General features: G+C 41.7%; 1 protein-coding gene across 1 annotated transcript in view; it reads left to right on the top strand.

Moving 5' to 3' along the window:
* Positions 1-22904, top strand: part of LOC126475041 (juvenile hormone esterase-like) — a 120587-nt gene that overhangs the window by 6475 nt on the left and 91208 nt on the right. Inside the window, exon 2 of the mRNA XM_050102588.1 lies at positions 14968-15102. Within this exon, the coding sequence (XP_049958545.1) occupies positions 14968-15102 (135 nt within the window). The remainder of the gene's footprint in view (positions 1-14967; positions 15103-22904) is intronic.

Below are 22904 nucleotides of genomic sequence, written 5' to 3'. Positions count from 1 at the left end.
CACTCAATCACAATGGAGTAATAAAAATGAAAGAATCGATTAAAAATCGAGCATGGACGAACTATGTAGCAATTTGTGCATTATGCCCCACCTCTTTCCACTCAGTCACAGCCAAGTGTCAAAATGAGGTAGTGAGTAAATAAACAAATAAAATAAATTCAAATATATATCTATCTGAATCTTGCTTTGCACACCCCACCTTACCCTTTGTCTCCAGCCAATCAGTCTGTAGTATTAAAATGAAGCCAAACTCAAAGGCATGAATTATTTCCTTGATATTTACATAAAAATGAGTACACATGGATACATATGGCGTTAATACAAAACTGCCACCTAAAAATGATGCCAACGTCAAAGATATGCATTACTTCCATGAATTGAAATAAAACTGCGCAATACTGAAATGATGCGTAATAATGACATCGAGGTAAATATATATGCATTATTTACATGGTATATATGTAATATTGTGTGCAAATACACACCTCTGTCGCCAACTTGCAGGCTTTACTCGAAAGTCAAAGGTAATTAATTACACATACATATTTCTGGCATAAAATTGAAATGATGTGTAAAAATAGTGCCACACTGAAAGATACGCATCATTTACACACACACACACAACTCTTCTTACATGTTCGACATACGTTCTCACATTCGAAGTAATAATATTTCTCTCTCTTTCTGTTTCATACATCAGATATTGAACTCCATTCACAAATGATCTCTCCGATTCTTTCCACCTCTGCCTCATCACTAATTTTCATGTCACATTTGCCTCATCATTTGTATTATACTAAAGAGGTAATGAAACGTAAACGAGACAAAATATACTTTAAAAAAGCTTTGTAAAATATTTTCACACCGAACTTTGACAATTTATACTGTCACATGCATTGTATATAGACAAATTTTATGAATATTCCAATTTATCTTCAAGAATTTTTAGGACATCATCTATTGCAAGAAATAGTTTGTTAGTATTTGAATAAACATTTGAGACAGTTCCATAGGACAGCCACGTTTTGACTGCTGCATCTATCTTAATAAAATCAGAATGTCACACACTTTAATTTTGTGGGCCAACAGATTACAATATGGTCGATATACTTCACGTATCAATGAATCAATTTGTTACACTGGAACAGAAACAGTTCTTTGGGATAAATACAGTCATACCTACCCTACGCTTCAAAAACTATTAATTGTTCTTAATCTGTAAAACACTATCTCTGAAGCAAGTGTATCATTTTCGCATTCACTTCAGAAAAATCCTTTAGATCGTCAATGACATAATATGTGAAAATTAAACCTTCTTTAAAATAGCCAAAGAGCCATGACAGTCTTCTTTTAGGAATCTAATATTAATATGCCTTATTGTCCACTGCAAGATACTTCATGAATTGAAACTGACATTTTTATTCACAAGAAATTCCGTACCAATATTCTAGAAATCAACTATGTGGGTGTTATTCAATCTTCCGTGGTGTATCAAGGACATGTTACCACTGTTGAGAAAATCAACTGCAGCATTGCTAATGGTCGAGAATCTTGATGGCAGATACATCCTGCACTGCTTGTGATGAAGCAGCACAGCTGTTCCAGAGTTCACGTGGAAGTACAGTATCGGATGATGCTGCCCTTTCTCAACGCCAGCAGTCTTACACTGCTTACTGCACCTCCCAGATACTTCAAGTTTTGTTACTTGGAGTAGCTGCTTCCATGTGGAACAATAAGTAATTGATAAACAAAATGCATTCTATTATTAGTCCATATTGTACTTACATTTTTGTGATGTTGGTGACTATAATGTTGGCGGAGGCAGCTGATGATGCAGTATCTATGACTGAAGCACTGCAAGTGAATCTTACCGCTTCTATGTTAGGCCACCATGCAAAATCATGTAATAATCACGGGAAATGGTTTCAGATTTGCGTAACGAACTCTTTATGGGTGTCTTTCAACAGAAAGCTCTCATATCCAATACTCCATTCTGCAATTGAGTGTTTCACTTCATTATTTTCATCAGACATCATAAAATTTAGGCAAAAATTGACAATAATTGGCATTACCAAGTGATTTACAGTCCATCGCTTTTTATCGGTTCATGTTATAGCAACAATGGAGAATTAGAGTATGCAGATGCAGGCATTGACTCAGCATGAATTTCTGCGAGAATCCCATCCGTACTTTTCTTAGAATGTGGACTGTAAGTAAGCCGTGCCTCCAGAATTCTTTGTGCGTATCGGATTTCAAGTGGTTGTAAATAAATATTGATTTTTTGAAACTAGCATCATCCTGTTTGCCATGATTGTTTCTGCTTTACATTTAATGCAGAATGCCTCCCCTAAGTCAAGGCTAGAGGCTGTAGTTAGTAGGTGAAGGAACAATCTCATAAAAAACTGTAGCACAAAGGTTTGAGGCTCACTTATCTGTTTCCTGAAAGAATAAGTAAGAGGTCATTCGAGATTATGGAAATGTGCCTGTTCAAGTACTGATTCAGCCAGAGTTGATAAGAAATTTCCGGGAATCCTCCACTCCACTTAACTTTTTAACATGCTTGATATCCTGCATGGGAACAGGCTGAGTATACATTTCTCATGAGATAGGACTTATTTAGGCAATCCCTACCGCATAATTTGCAGAGTATAAAAGCTTCCAACTGTTTCATAAACTCAAGCATAAACATGGTGATCAATTTGGAGTGACAGAGCAGAAGTTCAGGAATAGCTGTATGTCTTGTTCTGGTTTATGCAGTCTGTCATTTGTTATGCATGTATCACGACTGTGAAGGCATCTCAGACATGTTTCTTTCTACATTCAGTGGTACAGAATTTATGGAGATTCGTTGGTCTAGTATCGTTCTCCTCCTGACTGAGCAGATGGCAAATCTGGAAGAGGAAGTAACAGTATCAGCAGAAGTCATCAGACGAAAATCATCTCAGTTGGCTGAGCTTCATCTATTAACCGAATTACGTTACTGTAATGGGTGACCCGACAGCAAAACATATTGAGTTAGGTGATCGCCAATGGGCTGCTGCCGAATCTACCTTTAGAAGTGTGACATGCTCTGGAATGATACATGGATGACAGTTTAGATTCTAGCCATTTATTGGATGAATGTTCCCACATTTCCGACACAAATGTTTATGTAATCAACAAACCTCTTGAAAACAGTTGTTCGCTAGTCTGCAACCTTCTGTTGCCCAAGTCAGGCCACGAAAACAAATTTACCTGAATACAAAGATCTCATGCATTCTTACTGGTTGTAGGCTTGGCAGGTTGTAATCCTCCTGGAAAGTATTTTTCAGCTTCTTGTAATGCCATTAATTTATTTTTGTGGATTTAATAACATTGCACTCAATTGCCTATGAGCAGCTTGAAGGACTGCTTCATGCCAAATTTCTATCTTAATCGCTGAGTCATCTAATCTGTTTGCTAAGATTTGTAGCTGTTTACTTATTATCGCTTTCTCATATAGTTTGCTTAGCTGTCTATTCTCTGTAGAGAACTATCTAAGGCGTTCCTGGTGTTCTGTGCATGTTGTTCTAATGCTGTTATTAGGTTCTATACTGATTTTGTAATACCCAGCTTGTAACAGTCTCGATCTCGCTTCTAACGAGGCTCGTTTTTATATTTTAGCTGTCGTCGCATTCGTCTGTTAAATGTTGTAACTGAGTCCTCGATTTCTCATACGACAGTTTTAATTCCTGAGAGAAAAGGAAGTACCGCCAATCCCCTCTGTCCTATACATAAATAAGTAAACACAGAAGATGACAAGTAAAGAAAATTGAGACCAACATACGAAGCTAACAAATCCTGTATGCCCATTACACATGACATTTACGCAGTTTCCTAGACCTAACTGAATAACGTACGTTTCTCTAACGTTCCTTTTTAATTCGTAGTTCTTTTTTTTCCTCAACTGTTGAAGCAATCTGTGGCAATGCATCAAACTCACCTCCTAACGCTTTGCCGCTATCGTTCATGGACTATAGAAGCTGCAATGCAAGCCGTAAAATGCCTCAAAATAAATCATGACCTAATCATCCTTTGTGGAATCACAGGTTCCACCAATGTCGTTATGAATCGCAATGATTACCTGACGGAAGGCCTGTGTCAATATTTGACTCCTCCACCTATGAACTCTGGCAAGTTAGTCTCACCCAGAAGTCCAACCTATTCCTTCACTAGCTCTCCACCATTCCAACCCCTTTACCTCCTGGATCCCTACTCGTCACTATTGACGCCACTTCCCTGTACACCAACATCCCTCATAACCATGGTCTTGCTGCTTTTGAACGCTACCTTCCCCAACGTCGTTCAGACTCTGACCCACAATCTCATTCATCATATATCTTACCAACTGTATCCTGAAGCACAAATAATTCTCCTTCGAAGGGAAACTAGACAAAGACATATAATCATGCCCTGAAATGATGGACATCCTACCCAAGAGCCTTCCCACCCCTCCTAAAATGGTGTTTGTAACCCGCTCAGCTTCCACAGCACCCTAGTCCATGCCTATGCCACATCAAATCCCAACTCTTTGTCACCGGGATGATACGCCCATGGAAGATCCAAGTACAAGACCTGCCCAATCCACCCACCCAACCCTTCGAGTACAGTCACAGTCTTATCCAACACTATCAGAGGCTGGATTCCCAGTGAAAGTAGTCCTGGCTCTACTGGAATCTTTGCACAGCTTCTTATATTGCATAGTTGTCCACCATGACGGACGGCCAACGCCAAGCTTTGGCCAGAAGTGTTGTAGATCGCCCTGTGACACAACATGTAGCTTAACATTACATGCTCGATTTCAATTTGTGCTTCACAACCAGGCCCATATGGATCCTCCTCACCACCATCAGCTTTTCTGAACTGTACAGAGGAGAGTTATTCTTAAAACACATTCTCTGCTCCCGGATTTACCTTGGCCTTCACCTTCAATAACATACTGTTCCTGTACCCCATATCCAACAGTTTCTGCCTCTTCTCTGTTCACGTCCACTCACCCTCGTTGTGTACCACACCTTTCCAACACATCTGTCCATCTTCTCCCTTTCCTGATCCTTTGCTACTCTCCTTCCCCCTCACCCCTATACACCTCATGCCACCCAGCCTCAGAGTCTCCCCACTCGGCACCTTATCATGCCTACATCTAGTCACTGCACTCTCTGCCGGACAGAGCTCTTCTCTCGCCCAGCCCCTATCCTGCCATCTCATATCCTTTCCTTCCCCACTCCAGATTGCTACTTCTGTTCAACATGGCAGCTGCATTCCGGTCCAAACTGTTGAAGATGTTGGTCATGAGTGAGTGAGGTGTACTCGCTTTCTTTGTTGATGAAAATTTAGTGTCTAACAGTCCTTCGTTGTACCTGTCTGCAGTTCAACGTGTCTTACAGTGAGTAGCAATCTATCGGTCTCCTAATATTGTTTACAGTCAATATGACATATTCAGTGGGGACGACGAAGATGTGGAGCACAAACAGAGAAAATTAAAAAGCATCGTTCGGTACCTTGGACAAGAATGTTTCAAACAAGATTTTAAGGGTTAGGAAATACCTGTCGTGGTTTAATAGCCATAGCTTTATCGCAAAGACAAGTCAAAATCTAGCGGACAAACAAAAGCTGAACGAAGAGAAAATGAGTGTAAGGAGAGCGAAGATATAATCTTTCAATGACTTCGAAAGTAAAATTTTGCCCATTGATCCGACTAAAAATTCTACGAAATTTTGGTAAGCAAGTCGAAATCATCTGTTCAGTCACTCACTGACTGCACTCAGATTAAAACAGAAAATGACAGACAGAAGTCCGAAATACTGAAACTGTTTCACTGTGGAGGACAGTAACGTGGTCCCTCCATTCCATCACCACAAGTGAGTGAGAAATAGACATTCAACTACAACAGCTTGTCGGTGGAAACGCTTCTAGACCAGGTGAGATACCTGTGAGATTGTAAAGAGATTAAGCGATAGAACTTGCTCCCTTTCTAGCAGCAGTTCAGCTTAACTCGCTGAAGCTACAAAGGCTGTTCAGCGACTCGAGAAAAGCACAGATAATTCCCTTCTTCAAGGAGGGTCGTAGGACAGATTGACATAATTATGGGCCTACATCGCTGACATTACTCTCTTACAGAGTGGTGTAACTTGTTTCATGCTCAGGTATTATGACGTTTTGAGAGAACGAAAACATCCTCTATTAGAATGAACGTAGAGCTTACAAACAGAGATTTTGCGAAACTCAGCTCGCTTTGTTCCTCCATAAGAGCCTCAGAGCTGCAGATATCGGCACTCAGGTTGACGTTATGTTCCAAGACTTCAGGAAGGCATTTGACACAGTCCCCAATTGTCACGTTTTGGAAAAAAAAACACAAGTTTACCGTGTACTGTACCAGATTTGCGACTGGATTCGAGACTTCTTTACATACAGACCTCAAGACGTTGCTCTTAAGGAAGCAAAATCGATAGGTGTAAAGGTAATTTTAGGAGTACCGCAAGGAAGTTTGATAAGACAGTGATTGTATACATTATATATAGATTACTTAGAAGATAACGTTAAAAGTTTCATACAGCTGTTAGCAGATGATGCTGATGGACAGTAGGAACGGCATAAGACTGTAGTGATTTGCAGAAAAACGTGCAGACAATTGATTAATGGTGTAGGGACTCGTAGTTGACCCAGAACGTAAATGAATTTAACATGCTGCGCATAATTAGGAGAAGAAATCCTGTACAGTCACGTTACTGATAAATTGATGGATACGATGTGTATCACTTCATAAGGTCCTAACAACTCCCTGCTTGCAGAGCAATAAGTTCTGCTTACATACTCCCTGACAGTTAATAAATCAGCCAAGAAGGCTAGATAGAGCAGATAAGCAGTTATTAGCGTCTCACTTAGATAGTGAACTGGCATTACTTAGTTCCAGTAAAATGAAAGTAGAGGAATTATGGGCGAAATTAAAGCAGATTGTAAATCGTCATCTGGAGGATTATGTTTCTAGTTTGTGAACAAAGTACGGAAAAGATCCACCACGTTTTAATAACTAAATTCGGTGGATGTTGAGGAAGCGGAGGCTGTTGCACTCTTGGTACAAAAGGGAACGCACAAATGGCGAATTACAAAGTCGTGGGTCTTTGAAAAGATCTATGCGCGAAGCATACAACTGCCACCGTCATACCTTAACAAAAGTACTGGCAGAGAACTCGAAAAAGGCTCTAAGCCTTCCATTCAGCAGGCCGGGGTGGCCGAGCGGTTCTAGGCGCTACAGTCCGAACCGCGCGACCGCTACGGTCGCAGGTTCGAATCCTGCCTCGGGCATGGATGTCTGTGATGTCCTTAGGTTAGTTAGGTTTAAGTAGTTCTAAGTTCTAGGGGACTGATGACCTCAGCAGTTAAGTCCCATAGTGCTCAGAGCCATTTGAACCATTTGAACCTTCCATTCAGTTCTGTGGCAGTTGAAGATAGCAAAACGAAAGCCAAAGTTTTGAATTTCACATACAAGAAATCATTCACAAAGGAGAATCGCACAAACACATCGTTATTTGACCATCAGACACAGCCTCGTAAGGACGACATAGTAACAACCATTCCTGCCGTACTAGCCTAGCGAAACAGCTGAAAGTTTTTAAAGCAAATAATTAGCCAGGTCCGGATGGAATCCCAGTTCGACTTTGCAAAGAGTACTCAGCGGCATTGGCCCCTTACCAAAAAATGGTTCAAATGGCTCTGAGCACTATGTGACTTAACTTCTGAGGTCATCAGTCGCCTAGAACTTAGAACTAATTAAACCTAACTAACCTAAGGGCATCACACACATCCATGCCCGAGGCAGGATTCGAACCTGGGACCGTAGCGGTCGCTCGGCTCCAGACTGTAGCGCCTAGATCCGCACGGCCACTCCGGACGGCGCGGCCCCCTACCTAGCTTGCTTTTATCATGAATCTCACCCCCAGTACAAAGTCCCACGTGACTGGAAAAAAGCCCATGTGACTACTTTACATATGACGGGTAAAGGAATGAACCCGCAAAATTACAGACCAGTATCCCTAACTTCCGTTTGCTGCAGAGTCATTGAACATATTTTCAGACCGAATACAATGAACTTTCTCGAGACTGAGAAGCTTATGTTCACGAATCGGCATGGTTTTAGAAAACATCGCTTGTGCGAACCTCAGCCTGCCTTTTCCTCACATAACATACTGCGAACTGTGGATGGAGGGCAACAGGCAGATTCCACAGTTCTAGATTTCCGGAAAGCATTTGACACGGTGACCCATTAGAGGTTGTTATTAATGGTACGAGCATATGGAATAAGTTTATTGATACGTGAGTGGCTCGAAGACTTCGTAAATAATAGAACCCAATATGTTGTCCTCGACGGTCAGGCTTCATCAGAGACAAGGAAATCATCAGGACTGCCCCAGGGAAATGTCATAGGAGCACTGTTGATTTGGCGGTTGTTTGCAGATGATATCGTGGTGTACGCCTAAGGTGTCGATGTCGAGAGACTGTAGGAAGATACAAGACGACTTAGACAAAATTTACTGTTGGTGTATGAATGGAGATAGCTCTAAATGTGGAAAATGTATATGAGTCGTTCTTTGGGCGTATATATGTATATTGATCAAACGAGATGCGTGTGTGCTGCGCTCGTTGTTTTCTATAAATTCCTCTTCATACAACTGTTTAGCTTGGCTACTGCACACTATGAAAATATCTCCACAATCAAAACAAGAAACTGGGTATACAACAGATTATATTTGTTATTTGTGGGTCACCTATGAAAAATTTGTAGAACAGTGAAAGATCTTGAAACATGGTATAATCATGAATGAAATAAAAATCGAGACAGTTGTTTACCAATGATGAACATGAACCATAGTAAAACTAACAAAGATCAAAGTCTCAAAAACAATCAAACAAAATCACGAAACGACAATAAACGCACGGGGTAGCTTCACAAAGAGTGCAACATTGTATGGAGAAAGTGCAACAAGGTCTGCTATCTAGGTAGCTCACGAAATCAAACGTAACGAAAGAACAAAATGCCACAAAGTTATACCAAATTTACCAATACAAGTTGTGTGGCAAAGTAATCAAATAATAAGCTACTCAGAATATAGACCATGCTACCACAATTTGTGATACTTTCTTCTTTTGGAGTCATATGTCTTCTGTCTGCTTTCATGCGGCGCATCACGAATTTCTCTCCTGTGCCAACCTCTTCCTCAGAGTAGCATTTGCAAACTACGTCCGCTATTATTTGCTGGCTGTATTCCCATTTCTGTCTTCATCTACACTTTTTACCCTCTGTAGTTCCCTCTAGTACCATGGAGTAATTCCCTGATGTCTTAAAAGATGTCATGCTCTCCTTCCTTCTTGTCAGTGTTTTCCACATATTCCTTTTCGTCTCCGATTTTGCTCAGAGCCTCCTCTTCCTTACCGTATCAGTCACCTAATTTTCTACATTCGTTTGTAGCACCACATCTCAAATGCTTCTATTATCTACTATTCCCGTTTTTCCACAGTACATGTTCCACTACCATACAATGCTGTGATCCAGACGTACATTCTCAGAAATTTCTTTCTCAAATGAAGGCCTTTATTTGATACTAGTAGACTTCTCTTGGCCAGGAATGTCTTTTTTGCCAATGCTAGTCTGCTTTTGATGTCCTCCTTGCCCCATCCGTCATTGGTTACTTTGCTGCCTAGGTAGCACAATTCCTTTAATTCACCTATTTCTTGGACTCGCATTCGGGAGGACGACGGTTCAATCCCGCGTCCGGTCATCCTGATTTAGGTTTTTCGTAATTTCCCTAAATGGCTCCGGGTAAATCCCGCGATGGTTCCTTTGAAAGGGCACGGCCGACTTCCTTCCCCGTCCTTCCCTAATGCGATGAGGCCGATGACTTCGCAGTTTGGCCTCTTCCCCTAAACACCTCCCCCCCCCCCCCACCCCCCACCCCCAATCTATTTAGTGGCCATCAATCCTGATGTTAAGTCTCTCGCTGTTCTCATTTCTGCAACTTCACATTACTTTCGTCTTTCTTCGATTTACTCTCAAACTGTATTCTGTACTCATTAGATTGTTCATACCGTTGAGTATATCGTGTAATTTCCATCGTTGCTTGTCTGATGTACAGATTGAAAAATATGGGGGAAAGACTCATCCATGTCTTACAACCTTTTTAATCTGAGCACTTCGTTCTCCCTATAGTATACCCTATTCTTCTCAGAATTCCGAACATCTTGCACTATTTAATACTGTCGAACCCTTTTTCCAGGTCGACAGATCCTATGAATGTATCTTGATTTTTCTTTAGTCTTGCTTCCATTATCAACCGCAGTGTCGTATTTGCCTCTGTGGTAGTTTTACCTTTCCTAAAGCCAAACCGATCGTCATCCAGCACATACTTAATTTTCTTTGCCATTCTTCTGTATATTATTCATGTCTGCAGCTTGGTTTCGTGAGCTGTTAAGCTGATTGTGCGATAATTCTCGCACAATTCAGACTGCAAGAAGTCTTCAGAACTTTGTGGCTGATACTTTTCCGAATGTCAGATGCTATGTCGCCAGACACATATCTTCTACATACCCAGGCGAATAGACGTTATGTCGCCGCTTCACCCAATGATTTTAGAAATTCTAATGGAATGTTATGTATTCCTTTTGTCTTATTTGTTCTTAAGTCTTTCACAGCTCTCTTAAATTCTGATTCTAATATTGGATTCCCTACTTCTTTTTAATCGACCCCTGTTTCTTCTTCTATCACGTCAGACAAATCTTGGCCCTCATACAGGCCTTCAATGTACTCTTTCCACCTTTCCGCTCCCTCCTCCGCATTTAACAGTGGATACCATCCTTGCTTTTAATTTCACCGAAGGTTGTTTTGACTTTCCTGTATGCTGAGACAATCCTTCCGACAATCATATCTTTTCCGATTTCTTCACCTTTTACATGCAGCCATTTCGTCTTAGTTTCGCTCCACTACCTCTTTATTTCATTCCCCAGCTACATGTATTTCTGTATTCCTGAATCTTTTTTGTAATTCCCTCTTCATCGATCCTCCCAAGTATTTCTTCTGTTACCCTTGATTTCTTCGCAGTCACCTTCTTTGTACCCATATTCTTCTTCCCAAATTCTGTGATTGCCGTTTTTAGAGATGTCCACTCCCCCTCAACAGTACTGCGTACTAGCATGTTGTACATTGCCACAATCTCGAAATGACAACTCTAGTCAGAAAATTTCATGAAATTATGAATAAATATGCGTGAGAATTTAGGATGTTTCTTAATTCACCTAACAAACCCACAGATCTTTACATGCACATTTAACCATTTATACTGATATGAAACACTTCTTATAACACACTCATATTTATAAGATATTCTACAGGGTTAAATCTATTTAAATTGAGAAACTCTTGGCCGGTGCACAGGACACCAAAACAAATATCTTTCTCTAATGTCATAATGTCTGTGAGCATTTTTATCCAGTAGACGGTGTATTCGCTATTGAGTTGTAACGTCTAATTTATAGTTGTAACGGTTCCTGCTCTAACGGTAGAGGGGGGTACTTCACTCTTCAGTTGTAACAGCTGTTTCATATTCACATTTAGTTGTACAGTTTGACCCAATGCAGGACATGTTTACGAATGGACCGATATATTTGGAGTACGTACCCTGATGTGGTTGATACTTATTACGTAATGAACTAAAACGCACGAGAACCTGAGAGGCTTTATCAACAACAATACCTCAGTTGCCATATCCCACAGCATTTGACGTTTACCGCTGTGTGTCGGCATCTGAGTGAGGACGTTTCATTTAGCAGATTACCTGGACAGGTACTAGGTTGAGGAAGCTGTCCTGCATCACCTGGAGCTAGATCATTCCGTCACCACCTGAGCAGCTGCGGGAACATGAGGACGAATAAGAGGAATGTCAGAAACGTCCCTCATGATCAGTATTGTTACATCCATTCCACTCATAGCGCGTGTACAACCTGGAAGAAGGAGATTATCCACTCAGAGCACAATTTTCGCAGTCGTACCTGGAATAGTATCAAATGAATCCTGAATCTCCAGCCGCTGCGCTGTTCACAAACGCTGTAACGTTTGGGCGTGATGGGTCCTTCAACATCCACAATGTGCATATTGCCGGCCGCGGTGGTCTCGCGGTTCTAGGCGCGCAGTCCGGAACCACGCGACTGCTACGGTCGCAGGTTCGAATCCTGCCTCGGGCATGGGTGTGTGTGATGTCCTTAGGTTACTTAGGTTTAAGTAGTTCTAAGTTCTAGGGGACTGATGACCACAGCTGTTAAGTCCATAGTGCTCAGAGCCATGTGCATATTTGTTGTGAGTTTACTCCACATGCTACATCTACGCGCTCACTTCAAGTGCGGTTTCACGTTGAATGTGTGACAGATAGTGTTGGTGACTAATTTGGACGATATCCCCTATCTAGGCCGTTAAAACACAGGGATTACAGCAATTTTCTCGCCGGAACTGCTGGGTGACGTCACACTCGTTATAAGACAGCGCATGCGGTTCGAGCATGACATGGCGCCAGCACATTCCAGTCATTCTGTGTGTCAATTCTCGAACCAACAGTTTCGAGAAAAATGGGTTGCAGGAGTGGTCCTGTATCGTGATCTACTACTATGTCCTACTTGGTTCCCGGATTTGACCCCGCTGGAGTTTTTTGTCTGGGGAGAGATGCACACCTAGTTTAGAAAACCTCGTTGAATCAGAATAGGACCTGGCTGGGCCGATAGTGTTGTAGAAGCAACAGGAGAAATTAAGGACCTGCCAATGTAATCTTCGTTTACAAGTCAGTGGCGGCATTTTGAACCTCAGCTACAGAAGTAATTGTATTGTGATAATGTTTTTGTCTCTTGGTAATAAAGAATCAAAAATTGTTTGTCTTACTTTATGTGTACCGCAAGTATGGTTTGATGTCGTCTTAAAATGGTGCGTCATAGGAAAATACTTTACACAAGTGTTTTCAGTTTTCTGTGCTAGTTCAAAGAATTGGCTGGTTTAATTACAGTACTGGTCATTAAAATTTCTACACGAAGAAGAAATGCAGATGATAAAAGGGTATTCATTGGACAAATATATTATACTAGAACTGACATGTGATTACATTACCAGGTAATTTGGGTACGTAGATCCTGAGAAAACAGTACCCAGAACAACCACCTCTGGCCGTAATAACGGCCTTTATAGGCCTGGGCATTGAGTCAAACAGAGCTTGGATGGCGTGTACTGGTACAACTGCCCATGCAGCTTCAACACGATACCACATTCATCAAGAGTAGTGACTGGTGTGTTGTGACGAGCTAGTTGCTCGGCCACCATTGACCAGGCGTTTTCTGTTAGTGAGAGATCTGGAGAATGTGCTGGCCAGGGCAGCAGTCGAACATTTTCTGTGTCCAGAAAGGCCCGTACATGACCTGCAACATGCGGTCGTGCATTATCCTGCTGAAATGTAGCGTTTCGCAGGAATCGAATGAAGGGTACAGCCACGGGTCGTAACACATGTGAAATGTAACGTCCACTGTTCAAAGTGCCGTCAATGAGAACAAGAGGTGACCGAGACGTGTTACCAATGGCACCCCATACAATCACTCTGGGTAATCCGCCTGTATGGCGATGACGAATTCACGCTTCCAATGTGCGTTCACCGCGATGTCGCCAAACACGGATGAGACCATGATGATGCTGTAAACAGAACCTGGATTCTTCCGAAAAAATGACGTTTTGCCATTCGTGCACCCAGGTTCGTCGTTGAGTACACCATCGCAGGCGCTCCTGTCTGTTATGCAGCGTAAAGGGTAACCGCAGCCGTGGTCTCCGAGCTGATAGTCCATGCTGCTGCAAACGTCGTCGAACTGTTCGTGCAGATGGTTGTTGTCTTGAAAATGTCCCCATCTGTAGACTCAGGGATCGAGACGTGGCTGTACGATCCGTTACAGCCATGCGGATAAGACGCATGTCATCTCGGCTGCTAGTGATATGAGGCCTTTGGGATCCAGCACGGCGTTCCGTATTACTCTCCTGAACCCACCGATTCCATGTTATGCTAACAGTCTTTGGATCTCGACCTCGTGATGACTGAGTGTTATGTGATGTCCTTAGGTTAGTTACGTTTAAGTAGTTCTAAGTTCTAGGCGACTGATGACCATAGATGTTAAGTCCCATAGTGCTCAGAGCCATTTGAACCATTTTTTTGGATCTCGACCAACGTGAGCAGCAATGTCGCGATACGATAAACCGCAATCGCGATAGGCTGCAATCCGACCTTTATCAAAGTCGGAAACGTGATGGTACGCATTTCTCCTCCTTACACGAAGCATCACAACAACGTTTCACCAGGCGACGCCGGTCAACTGCTGTTTGTGTATGAGAAATCGGTTGGAAAATTTCCTCATGCCAGCACGTTGTAGGTGTCGCCATCGGCGCCAACTTTGTGTGAATGCTCTGGAAAGCTAATCATTTGTATATCACAGCATCCTCTTCCTGTCGGTTAAATGTTGCGTCTGTAGCACGTCATCTTCGTGGTTTAGCAATTTTAATGGCCAATAGCGTAATTATTAAGCCGAGGAAGCACCCTCTACTGGTCTGAAAACTTCTGACAGGAAAATATGGCGATAGAGAAATATATTTGTTTCAGTATCCCGTGCGACCTCGTAAGTTTTGTTGATTTGCATCATTTTCTCCTTATATTAAAGATTTAGTGGTTATTTTTTATATAGTCAATAAATATTATTTGATTATGGTTGACGACAGATACCTGTAGCAGACTCGACACAAAATTGAAGGTGATGGTGCACAGGTACAGAGAACATAATACTCAAGAATCTGTTTCCAGACATCAAAAGGATATCGTTGAGGAATGTTAATGATGCTGTTAGTAAATCACCTCAATAAGTTTTAGTAAATACGTAATTCCTCTACAGGCTGAGGACATACTGGTGACTGTGGACGAGGGTGCACTGATGGGAACCACAAAAACCAGCCTCTACAACACAACGTACACGGCCTTCCTTGGAATCCCGTATGCTGAGCCGCCGCTTGGAGCGCTGCGTTTCACGGTGAGTTTACTATCAGCTGACATTGATAAGTAACAACCTGGCATTCACTGACACTGTGTCTAGTTGACTAGCGGTTACAGCTTAGTTGACGGTGAAGGTGTCCACGAGGTACGTATTGTACGAATGAAGAAAGATTATGTCTCTACCTACCCTCGAGAACTAGCAAGAACCTTATGAATTCGAGGTCGCAAAATGCCATTGATATTTATGTGATTCCATGCCAGACATATTCCCCACCACACAATCACAATATTGGCTGCTGGTGGCAAAGGGGTGGGGCTAGAGATATCCAATGATAAGCATAGCACGAGACTGTGAAGTGTTGTTGCTTAGTCCACCAGTGCCTCACAATACTGCTACTGTGCTAGCAGTGTTGATTCAAAGCAGAGACATGTCAACCACAGAAAAGGAAACTTTGCCTTCTACCTACAACAACAGCTGCTGAAGACGACATTTCGTCAGACAGTAACCCATGGAATTGTGCGAGTTAGAAAGAAGTGGCAAGATGAGTTAATAGAATGGTTGGTGTCTTATCTGCTCCATTGTGAGGACAATGTACGGTCTTAGACATAAAAACTGACCTCCAGCCGGCCGCCACAGAGACTAAGTCCGAGTAGTTTACTTAAGGTGGCTAATCGAAGATAATTCGCTTGACATTCTACCCACCAGCAATAACAAGTACTTTCAGAAACAGTTCTGCAGGATAGCTCGTGGCTGCGTCGCGATCAGAACAGCTTACGCTGGAGCGTTCTTCGAGCTGCAGCGGCCAGACGCCACCCGCCCCCTAAAATCCGGCGCCGCTCAGGTGATCGCATCGCGACGCTGTCAGTGTATGTTTCAACTGTCATTTTCGAATTTGAAGTTCTAGTTATCATCTTGCAGTTAAGCATTGGATTTTGCATTCTTGAAAATCATGAACCACGGTTAAGAGTTGTAAAATTGAGTCGCAAGTGGAAAAAGGTGTAACATCTGCAATGCAATATTTACTTTTGGTATAACAGAGGGGTGAATGCAGAGGAGGCAGCTAGAAAGATTTGAATTGTGTGTGAAGCGAGTGCTTTTGGGGAAAATACGCCAGAAAAATACATTCTTGTTTCAACAAAGATCGTTCTGGAATGAATGATTTTCCACATTAAGGAAGTCTAGACTACCGATATATGTGATGGATTACCTACAATTTAACCATTATGCAACATTTGCCTTCAACAGGCAACGTTCAGAAGTATGGTGTAGGAGTACTGCACGCTCTAAACCGAAACAACAAAAATCAACGGAGTGACTATTGTTGAACGTCATCAGGTCGCTCGCTGAGCATTCCCATGTAGCACTGTTACTGGTGACGAGCTATGATGCCTTTATCGTTAACTTCCTAAGAAGAAATGAAAGGCTGAGCCCCACCAAAAGACGTAAACTCGAGCAAAGAGTAGTGTGAACATAGTATTTTACATCTGATAGCTCGAAAAATGTGTTTTTCGCTACGAATGCTGCCCCAAGGGTGTGTGCATGACATCTGGAATTTGTTGCCAACAACTGAGACACATTTCGGTGGCAGCGTAAGAAAATCGACCGACAAAACTACATCACGTGTGCTACTGCATGATAACGCACTCTGTGGGTACAGAAACAAAACTATCCAGGAGATTGGTAGGAAAGTCATCTCTCAGGCACTTGTATTGATAGAGAAGTCCTCTCTCAAGCACTTGTCTCATCATATTCTCGTGAAATGTTACCTTTCCCGCTCTTGATCAATCAACCGTCAAGGCAATTCATTTCTAGACGAAAATGCTCTTCAAACTACACTAGTTTAATGACATCGTTAGAACCAGTAGGTTTCTACTGGCGTAGAATTTGTAAAGAGTTGTCAGGGACGGTCGGTTTTATTGGCCACCTTAAGTGAACGACTCGGACTTTGTCTCTGTGGCGGCCGGCCGGCGGTCAGTTTTTATGTGTAAGTCTGTACGTGAGGAGAACAACAATGACGTCACGTGCTTAACAGGTGACAGTGGTAGTGAAACACGTGTCAGGCCATGTAGTTCATCGTCCTTGTCAGACAGCGAGTCGCAAAACCCGTCTTCAGTATAACGTAGTGGAGGGTAGCCATTGTCCAACAAGCGGATACTAAACATAATTACCTCCATGGAAGACAATTCTTTTATTTTTTGAGTCATCAGTCTTCTGTTTGGTTTGAGGAGACCAGCCACGAATTTCTCACCTGTGACAACCTCTTCATCTCAGAGTAGCACCTGCAACCTACGTCCTCAATTATTTACTGAACGTATTCCAGTCTCTGTCTGCCTCTACTGTCTTTGCCCTCTACAGCTCCCTCTAGTACCATGGAAGTCATTCCATGATGTCTTAACAGATGTCCTGTGATACTGTACATTCTAGTTTTCAATGTTTTCCACGTAACCCTTTCCTCTCCGATTCTGCGAAGAACCTCCTTATCCCTTACCTTATCAGTCCACCTAATTTTCAACATTCGTCTGTAGCACCACATCTCAAATGCTTCGTATCTCTTCTATTTTTTCCCCCACAATTAATGTATCACTGTCATACAAAGCTGTATTCGAAACGTACATTCTCAGAAATATCTTCCTCAAATTAAGGCCTATGTTTGATAGAAGCAGATTTCTCTCGGCCAGGAGTGCCTGTTTTGCCAGTGCTTGCCTTCTTTTGATCTCTTCCTTGCTCCGTCCTTCACTGGATATTTGGCTGCCTAGGTAGTAGAATTTCTTAAATTTATCTACGTTGTGACCATCAATCCTGTTTTCATCTCTGCTACTTCTCATTACTATCCTCTTTCTTCGATTAACTCTCAATCCATATTCTGTACTCATTAGACTGTTCATTTCATTTAGGGGATCCTATAATTCTTCTGCACTTTCACTGAGGATAGCAATGTAATCAGCGAATCGTATCATTGATAAACTTTCACTCCTTAACCTTTCTTTTATTTCCATAATTACTTTTCTGATGTACTTTCTTTTGAATAATTTCTGTTTTTCTTCTTTTTCTTGCGGATTATCTACGGCTGACGCGCTTCTCCGCCTACAGTCGCCACTTTCTTCTGTCTTGACTTACCTCAACATTCATATTACTTACTTGCATTGCCTCCTCCACATCATTTTGCCATTTGCGTCGTGGGCGACCCCTTTTCTTCCACTGGGATGATATCCATCATAGTATCCTATTTGATATATTTTCTTCATTCAGCCTATTAACATGGCCAAATTATATGAGGTGTTTTTGTTGAATATCGTCACAGATATCCATGTTCACTTTCATCCGTTGTCGGACTACGACACTTCTTATCCTACCCATCAGAGATTTGTCTTAATGGCCAGCAGTCTTTCTTTCATTGCCCTTGTTGCAGATTGTCTTTTATTAATCCTACTAGTGATTTCATCACTGCTTGTGCCCTGTTTATTAAATAATTCCTCGAGGACATCTTGCCTTTTCCCCACCTAAAATTACTTCTCCATCTGCCTCGAAATTACTTATTTTTTCCGTTCCAAGAGCCAAATACTCACATTTCTTCATGTTCATATTCAGGCCAGGCTTATTGTATTCCTCTTTAAGCATTCTTATCGTATAGTTTAGATCTTTCTCATCTTCTGCTTGTACATCTGCAAAACACAGGCTAAGTATTTCGGTGTCCTCTTGTATCACTCCCACAATCTGGCAATTTTTATGCCACGTCTGCAGGGTTGCTCTTAACTACAATTTAAAAGGAGTCGGTGACGGACCACATCCCTGTCGCAGTCCTCTCTGTCCAACTATTCCCAATCCTTACTGCCGCTGAGTTATTTTCATGTAATTTCTTAACAAGATTTAAAAGTCTTTGATCTATCTCTATCTCTTTCATGTTCGCCACAGTTTGTTCGTGCTTCCATTGTTGCAGATCAGTCACTGCAACATGCGTCTCCAGTCCAGCTTGTATGCTTTTTTTGCATATTTGTTTGATTATGAAGGTGTTGTCCATCACCTGTCTTCCATCTTGGAATCCTGCATGCTCTTCTTGCTGCTTATGACTTGTTTCTTTCTGTACCTTATCTTTCAATAACTCCGAGCGCAGTCTTCCTACGAAAAGCATCACTATCAATCCCTTATAATTACTTGGACTATTACGTGACTGTTTCCGTGGAGCATCTTCTCTATTTAATACACTTTCAAACAGCGTTCTTACTATCTCCAACAATTTCGGTATACCAAAATTCACCAGCTCTGGATATATTGATCAATAACATGGTACCTTCCTCACAGCCTCTTAAAGACTTTTATATCTGAAAGCCATAGTTCGTCCAATTGCATCCTTACCTCAAATTTACGTGAAAATTCAGCCCGATTTTCCTGGAATAATTCCTTAAAATACGTTGTCCACTGACCATGACTAATATTATTATAATATAACTTTTCGCTAGTTCATACTCCCTTTGACTTGACTGTTCTCTATGCGTGGTGCGCGTATAATATCATGCTCCTTTAGAACAAACTATCCCTCCTGGAACCACTGGGCAAATTAATCCTCTGGATGTTTACTTTTCCCGTGTCTATAATTCATTTTGTAGCGATATCTGCAGCTAAGCCTTAAAGGACAGTTCACAGTAAGCTCAACAACAGAATGTTTCGCATTCTTTTCCATGCCATAACATTCCATCAGTTCCCGTCATCCCGTTACGCCTGTGTGATTCTGTAAGAGTGGATACCTAGTTGAACGTACTGCACAATTCGTAACTATCAAGGATTTCGCCTTTGACCTTGATGGTGCAAACCTTTGTGACCATTGTGGCACGCCATTTTTCATTTGGTGTTCATGGTGCAAGTTAATTGTTTGTTTTGAACATGTCTTGAATATCGACTATTCCTATTTTGTGAAGTGTGATACACACATCTCACAGAAGGTTGATCTCTGCACCTCCCTGACACTCATATTCTGTCGCCGTCATGAGGCACATGGTGGGTCATTACTAACTAATACGTTTCCTGTCATAATGCTAACATAGCAACTGCAAATGAGCTTTGCTAAAAATTGTATTTGCTCCCTCGCATTTAAGGGGCTCCTTGTAAGCCATTAGATACGGAGCAAAAGCTTGACGAGATTAGAATTGGAAGGAAACATGGCGCTTCTTTTCAAGGAACCATCTGAATCGATTCACGGGAAAAGCAAGGAAAACGTAAATGTCGGTGGCTTTTATGTACATGCGCTTCAGACCACTGTATGGTGCTTGGCTAAAGAAACAGTGTACCACTGTTAGACGTTACCTTGCTTGTTCCTGTCCCGCTCACAAATGGAGCGAGCGGAAAAAATTGTCTTTGCAGTCATTATGCGATATATACGTAGGCAGCAGTCGAATTGTCCTGCTGTCTGTCGCAAATGCTATTTCTCTAAACTTTTTCAATACCGTTTCGGGAAAAGTGTTTCTCCAGGGATTCCTATTTGATATCACGGAGCATTTCCATAATACTCGCGTATTGATGCAAGAATGGGTAACAAATCTAGCAGTAGGCCCTACACCTCTGCATTGCTTCAATGTCTTGCCTTGGAGATATAGCGCGTTAACTTTCAGTGCGAAACCATTCACAAATTGAGAGGTGCTCAGTGGACAGTGAAAATGTATTATGGAATTTCTAATGCTGTAAACATAAACAAAATGATCCAGGAGCAGGCTAGAATGGAAACCCATTACGACGCAAATTATTTATTATCGTATGAGCAACAAATTACACACATTTATGGCAATATTATTTTTGGCTAAAACTTGGACACACCCACTGCGTTTTCGATTCCTTGTTGAAGTTCATCTTCTACCTAGGAGGCGGGACGATGGGACGATATCAGCATTGACTGATATATTGAACAATCTGGTCTCTGATGCGACCAACCACTAATTTCTCTCCTGCGCCAAGTTCTTCATCCCAAAATAGAACTTGCAACATACATCCTGAATTATTTGCTGGATGAATTCCAGTCTCTGTATTCCTATTCAGCTTTTACCACTTATAGCTCTCTCTAGTACCATATAAGTAATTCCCTGATGTCTTAACTATCAGCCGGCCGGGGTGGCCGAGCGGTTCTAGGCGCTACAAATGGTTCAAATGGCTCTGAGCACTATGGGACTTAACAGCTACAATCATCAGTCTCAAGGCGCTACAGTCTGGAACTGCGCGACCGCTGCGGTTGCAGGTTCAAATCATTCCACGGGCATGGATGTGTGTGATGTCCTTAGGTTAGTTAGGTTTAAGTAGTTCTAAGTCTGATGACCTCAGAAGTTAAGCCCCATAGTGCTCAGAGCCATTTGAACCATTTTGAGATGTCCTATCATTCTGTACCTTCTCCTTCTCAGTGTTTTCCGTAAATACCCCTCCAACACTGTACAAAAACTTCTCATTCCTTACCGTATCAGTACATCTAATTTTCAATACACGTCTACAGCACCACATCTGAAATGCTTCGATTTTCTTCTGTTCCAGTTTTCCCACGGTGCTTGTTTCACCAACATGCATTGCTGTGCTTCAAACGTACGTTCTCAGAAACCCTTCCTCAAATAAAGGCCTATGTTTGATAACAGTAGACTTCTCTTGAGCAGGAATTCCCTTTTTGCCAGTGCTAGTTTCATGTTTTCCTTGCTCCGTCCGTCATTGGTTATTTTGCTGCCTAGGTAGCAGAATTTCGTAATTTGATCTACGTTGTGACCATCAATCTTGTTCTCATTTCTGCTACTTCTCAATACTTTCGTGTTTCTTAGATTAACTCTCAATCCATATTCTGTACTCATTACACTGTTCATTTCATTTAGGGGATCTCATAATTCTTCTTTACTTTCACTGAGGATAACAATGTAATTATGAATCATATCATTGATAACCTTCCAGTACGAATTTTAATTCCACTCCTGGGCCTTCCTTTTACTTCCATCACTGCTTCTTCGATGTACAGATTGAACAGTGGGGGCGAAAGACTATATCCCAGTCTTTTTTAATCATTCTTGGTCGTGAACTTGTATTATTCGATTTTGGCTCTTGTGCATGTTGTACATCTCTCCCTATATGGCCGACCGGCGTGGCCGAGCGGTTCTAGGCACAACAGTCTGGAACCGTGCAACTGCTACGGTCGCAGGTTCGAATTCTGCCTCGGGCATGGATGTGTGTGATGTCCTTAGGTTAGTTAGGTTTAAGTAGTGCTAAATTCTAGCGAACTGATGACATCAGGTGTTATGTCCCACAGTGCTCAGAACCAACAATTTCATTATTTATTTGACTTTTCTTTGGTCTTGTTTCCATTGCGAATCGCAACGTCAGAATTGCCTCTCTCGTGCCTTTACTTTTCCTAAGGCCAAACTCATCGTCATCTAACAGACCCTCAATTTTCTTTTGCATTCAGTTGTATATTATTCTTGTCAGCAATTTGGAAGAATTAGGTGTTAATCTGATTGTGCGATAATTCTCGCACATTTCGGTTCTTGCAGTCTTTGGAATTGTGTGGATGTCATTTTTATGAAAGTCTGATGGAATGTCACCAGACACATACAATTCTGTACACTAAGTGAATAGTCCTTATGTTGCTAATTCACCCAATGATTTTAGAAATTCTGATGGAATATTATCTATCTCTTCTGTCTTATTTGATCTCAAGTCCTCCAAAGATCTCTTAAAATCTGATTCTAATACTGGATCTCTATCTCTTCGAACTCAGCTTCCGTTTCTTTTTCTGTCACATCAGACAAACATTCCCACTCGCAGAGGCTTTCAATGTACTCTTTCCATCTGTCCGCTCTCTCCTCTGCATTTAACAGTGGAATTCC

The sequence above is a fragment of the Schistocerca serialis genome, chromosome 4 (genome assembly GCF_023864345.2).
Source record: "Schistocerca serialis cubense isolate TAMUIC-IGC-003099 chromosome 4, iqSchSeri2.2, whole genome shotgun sequence".
Taxonomy (NCBI): domain Eukaryota; kingdom Metazoa; phylum Arthropoda; class Insecta; order Orthoptera; family Acrididae; genus Schistocerca; species Schistocerca serialis.
The sequence above is the reverse complement of the archived record's forward strand: the minus strand, read 5'-3'. Positions and strand labels throughout refer to the sequence as shown.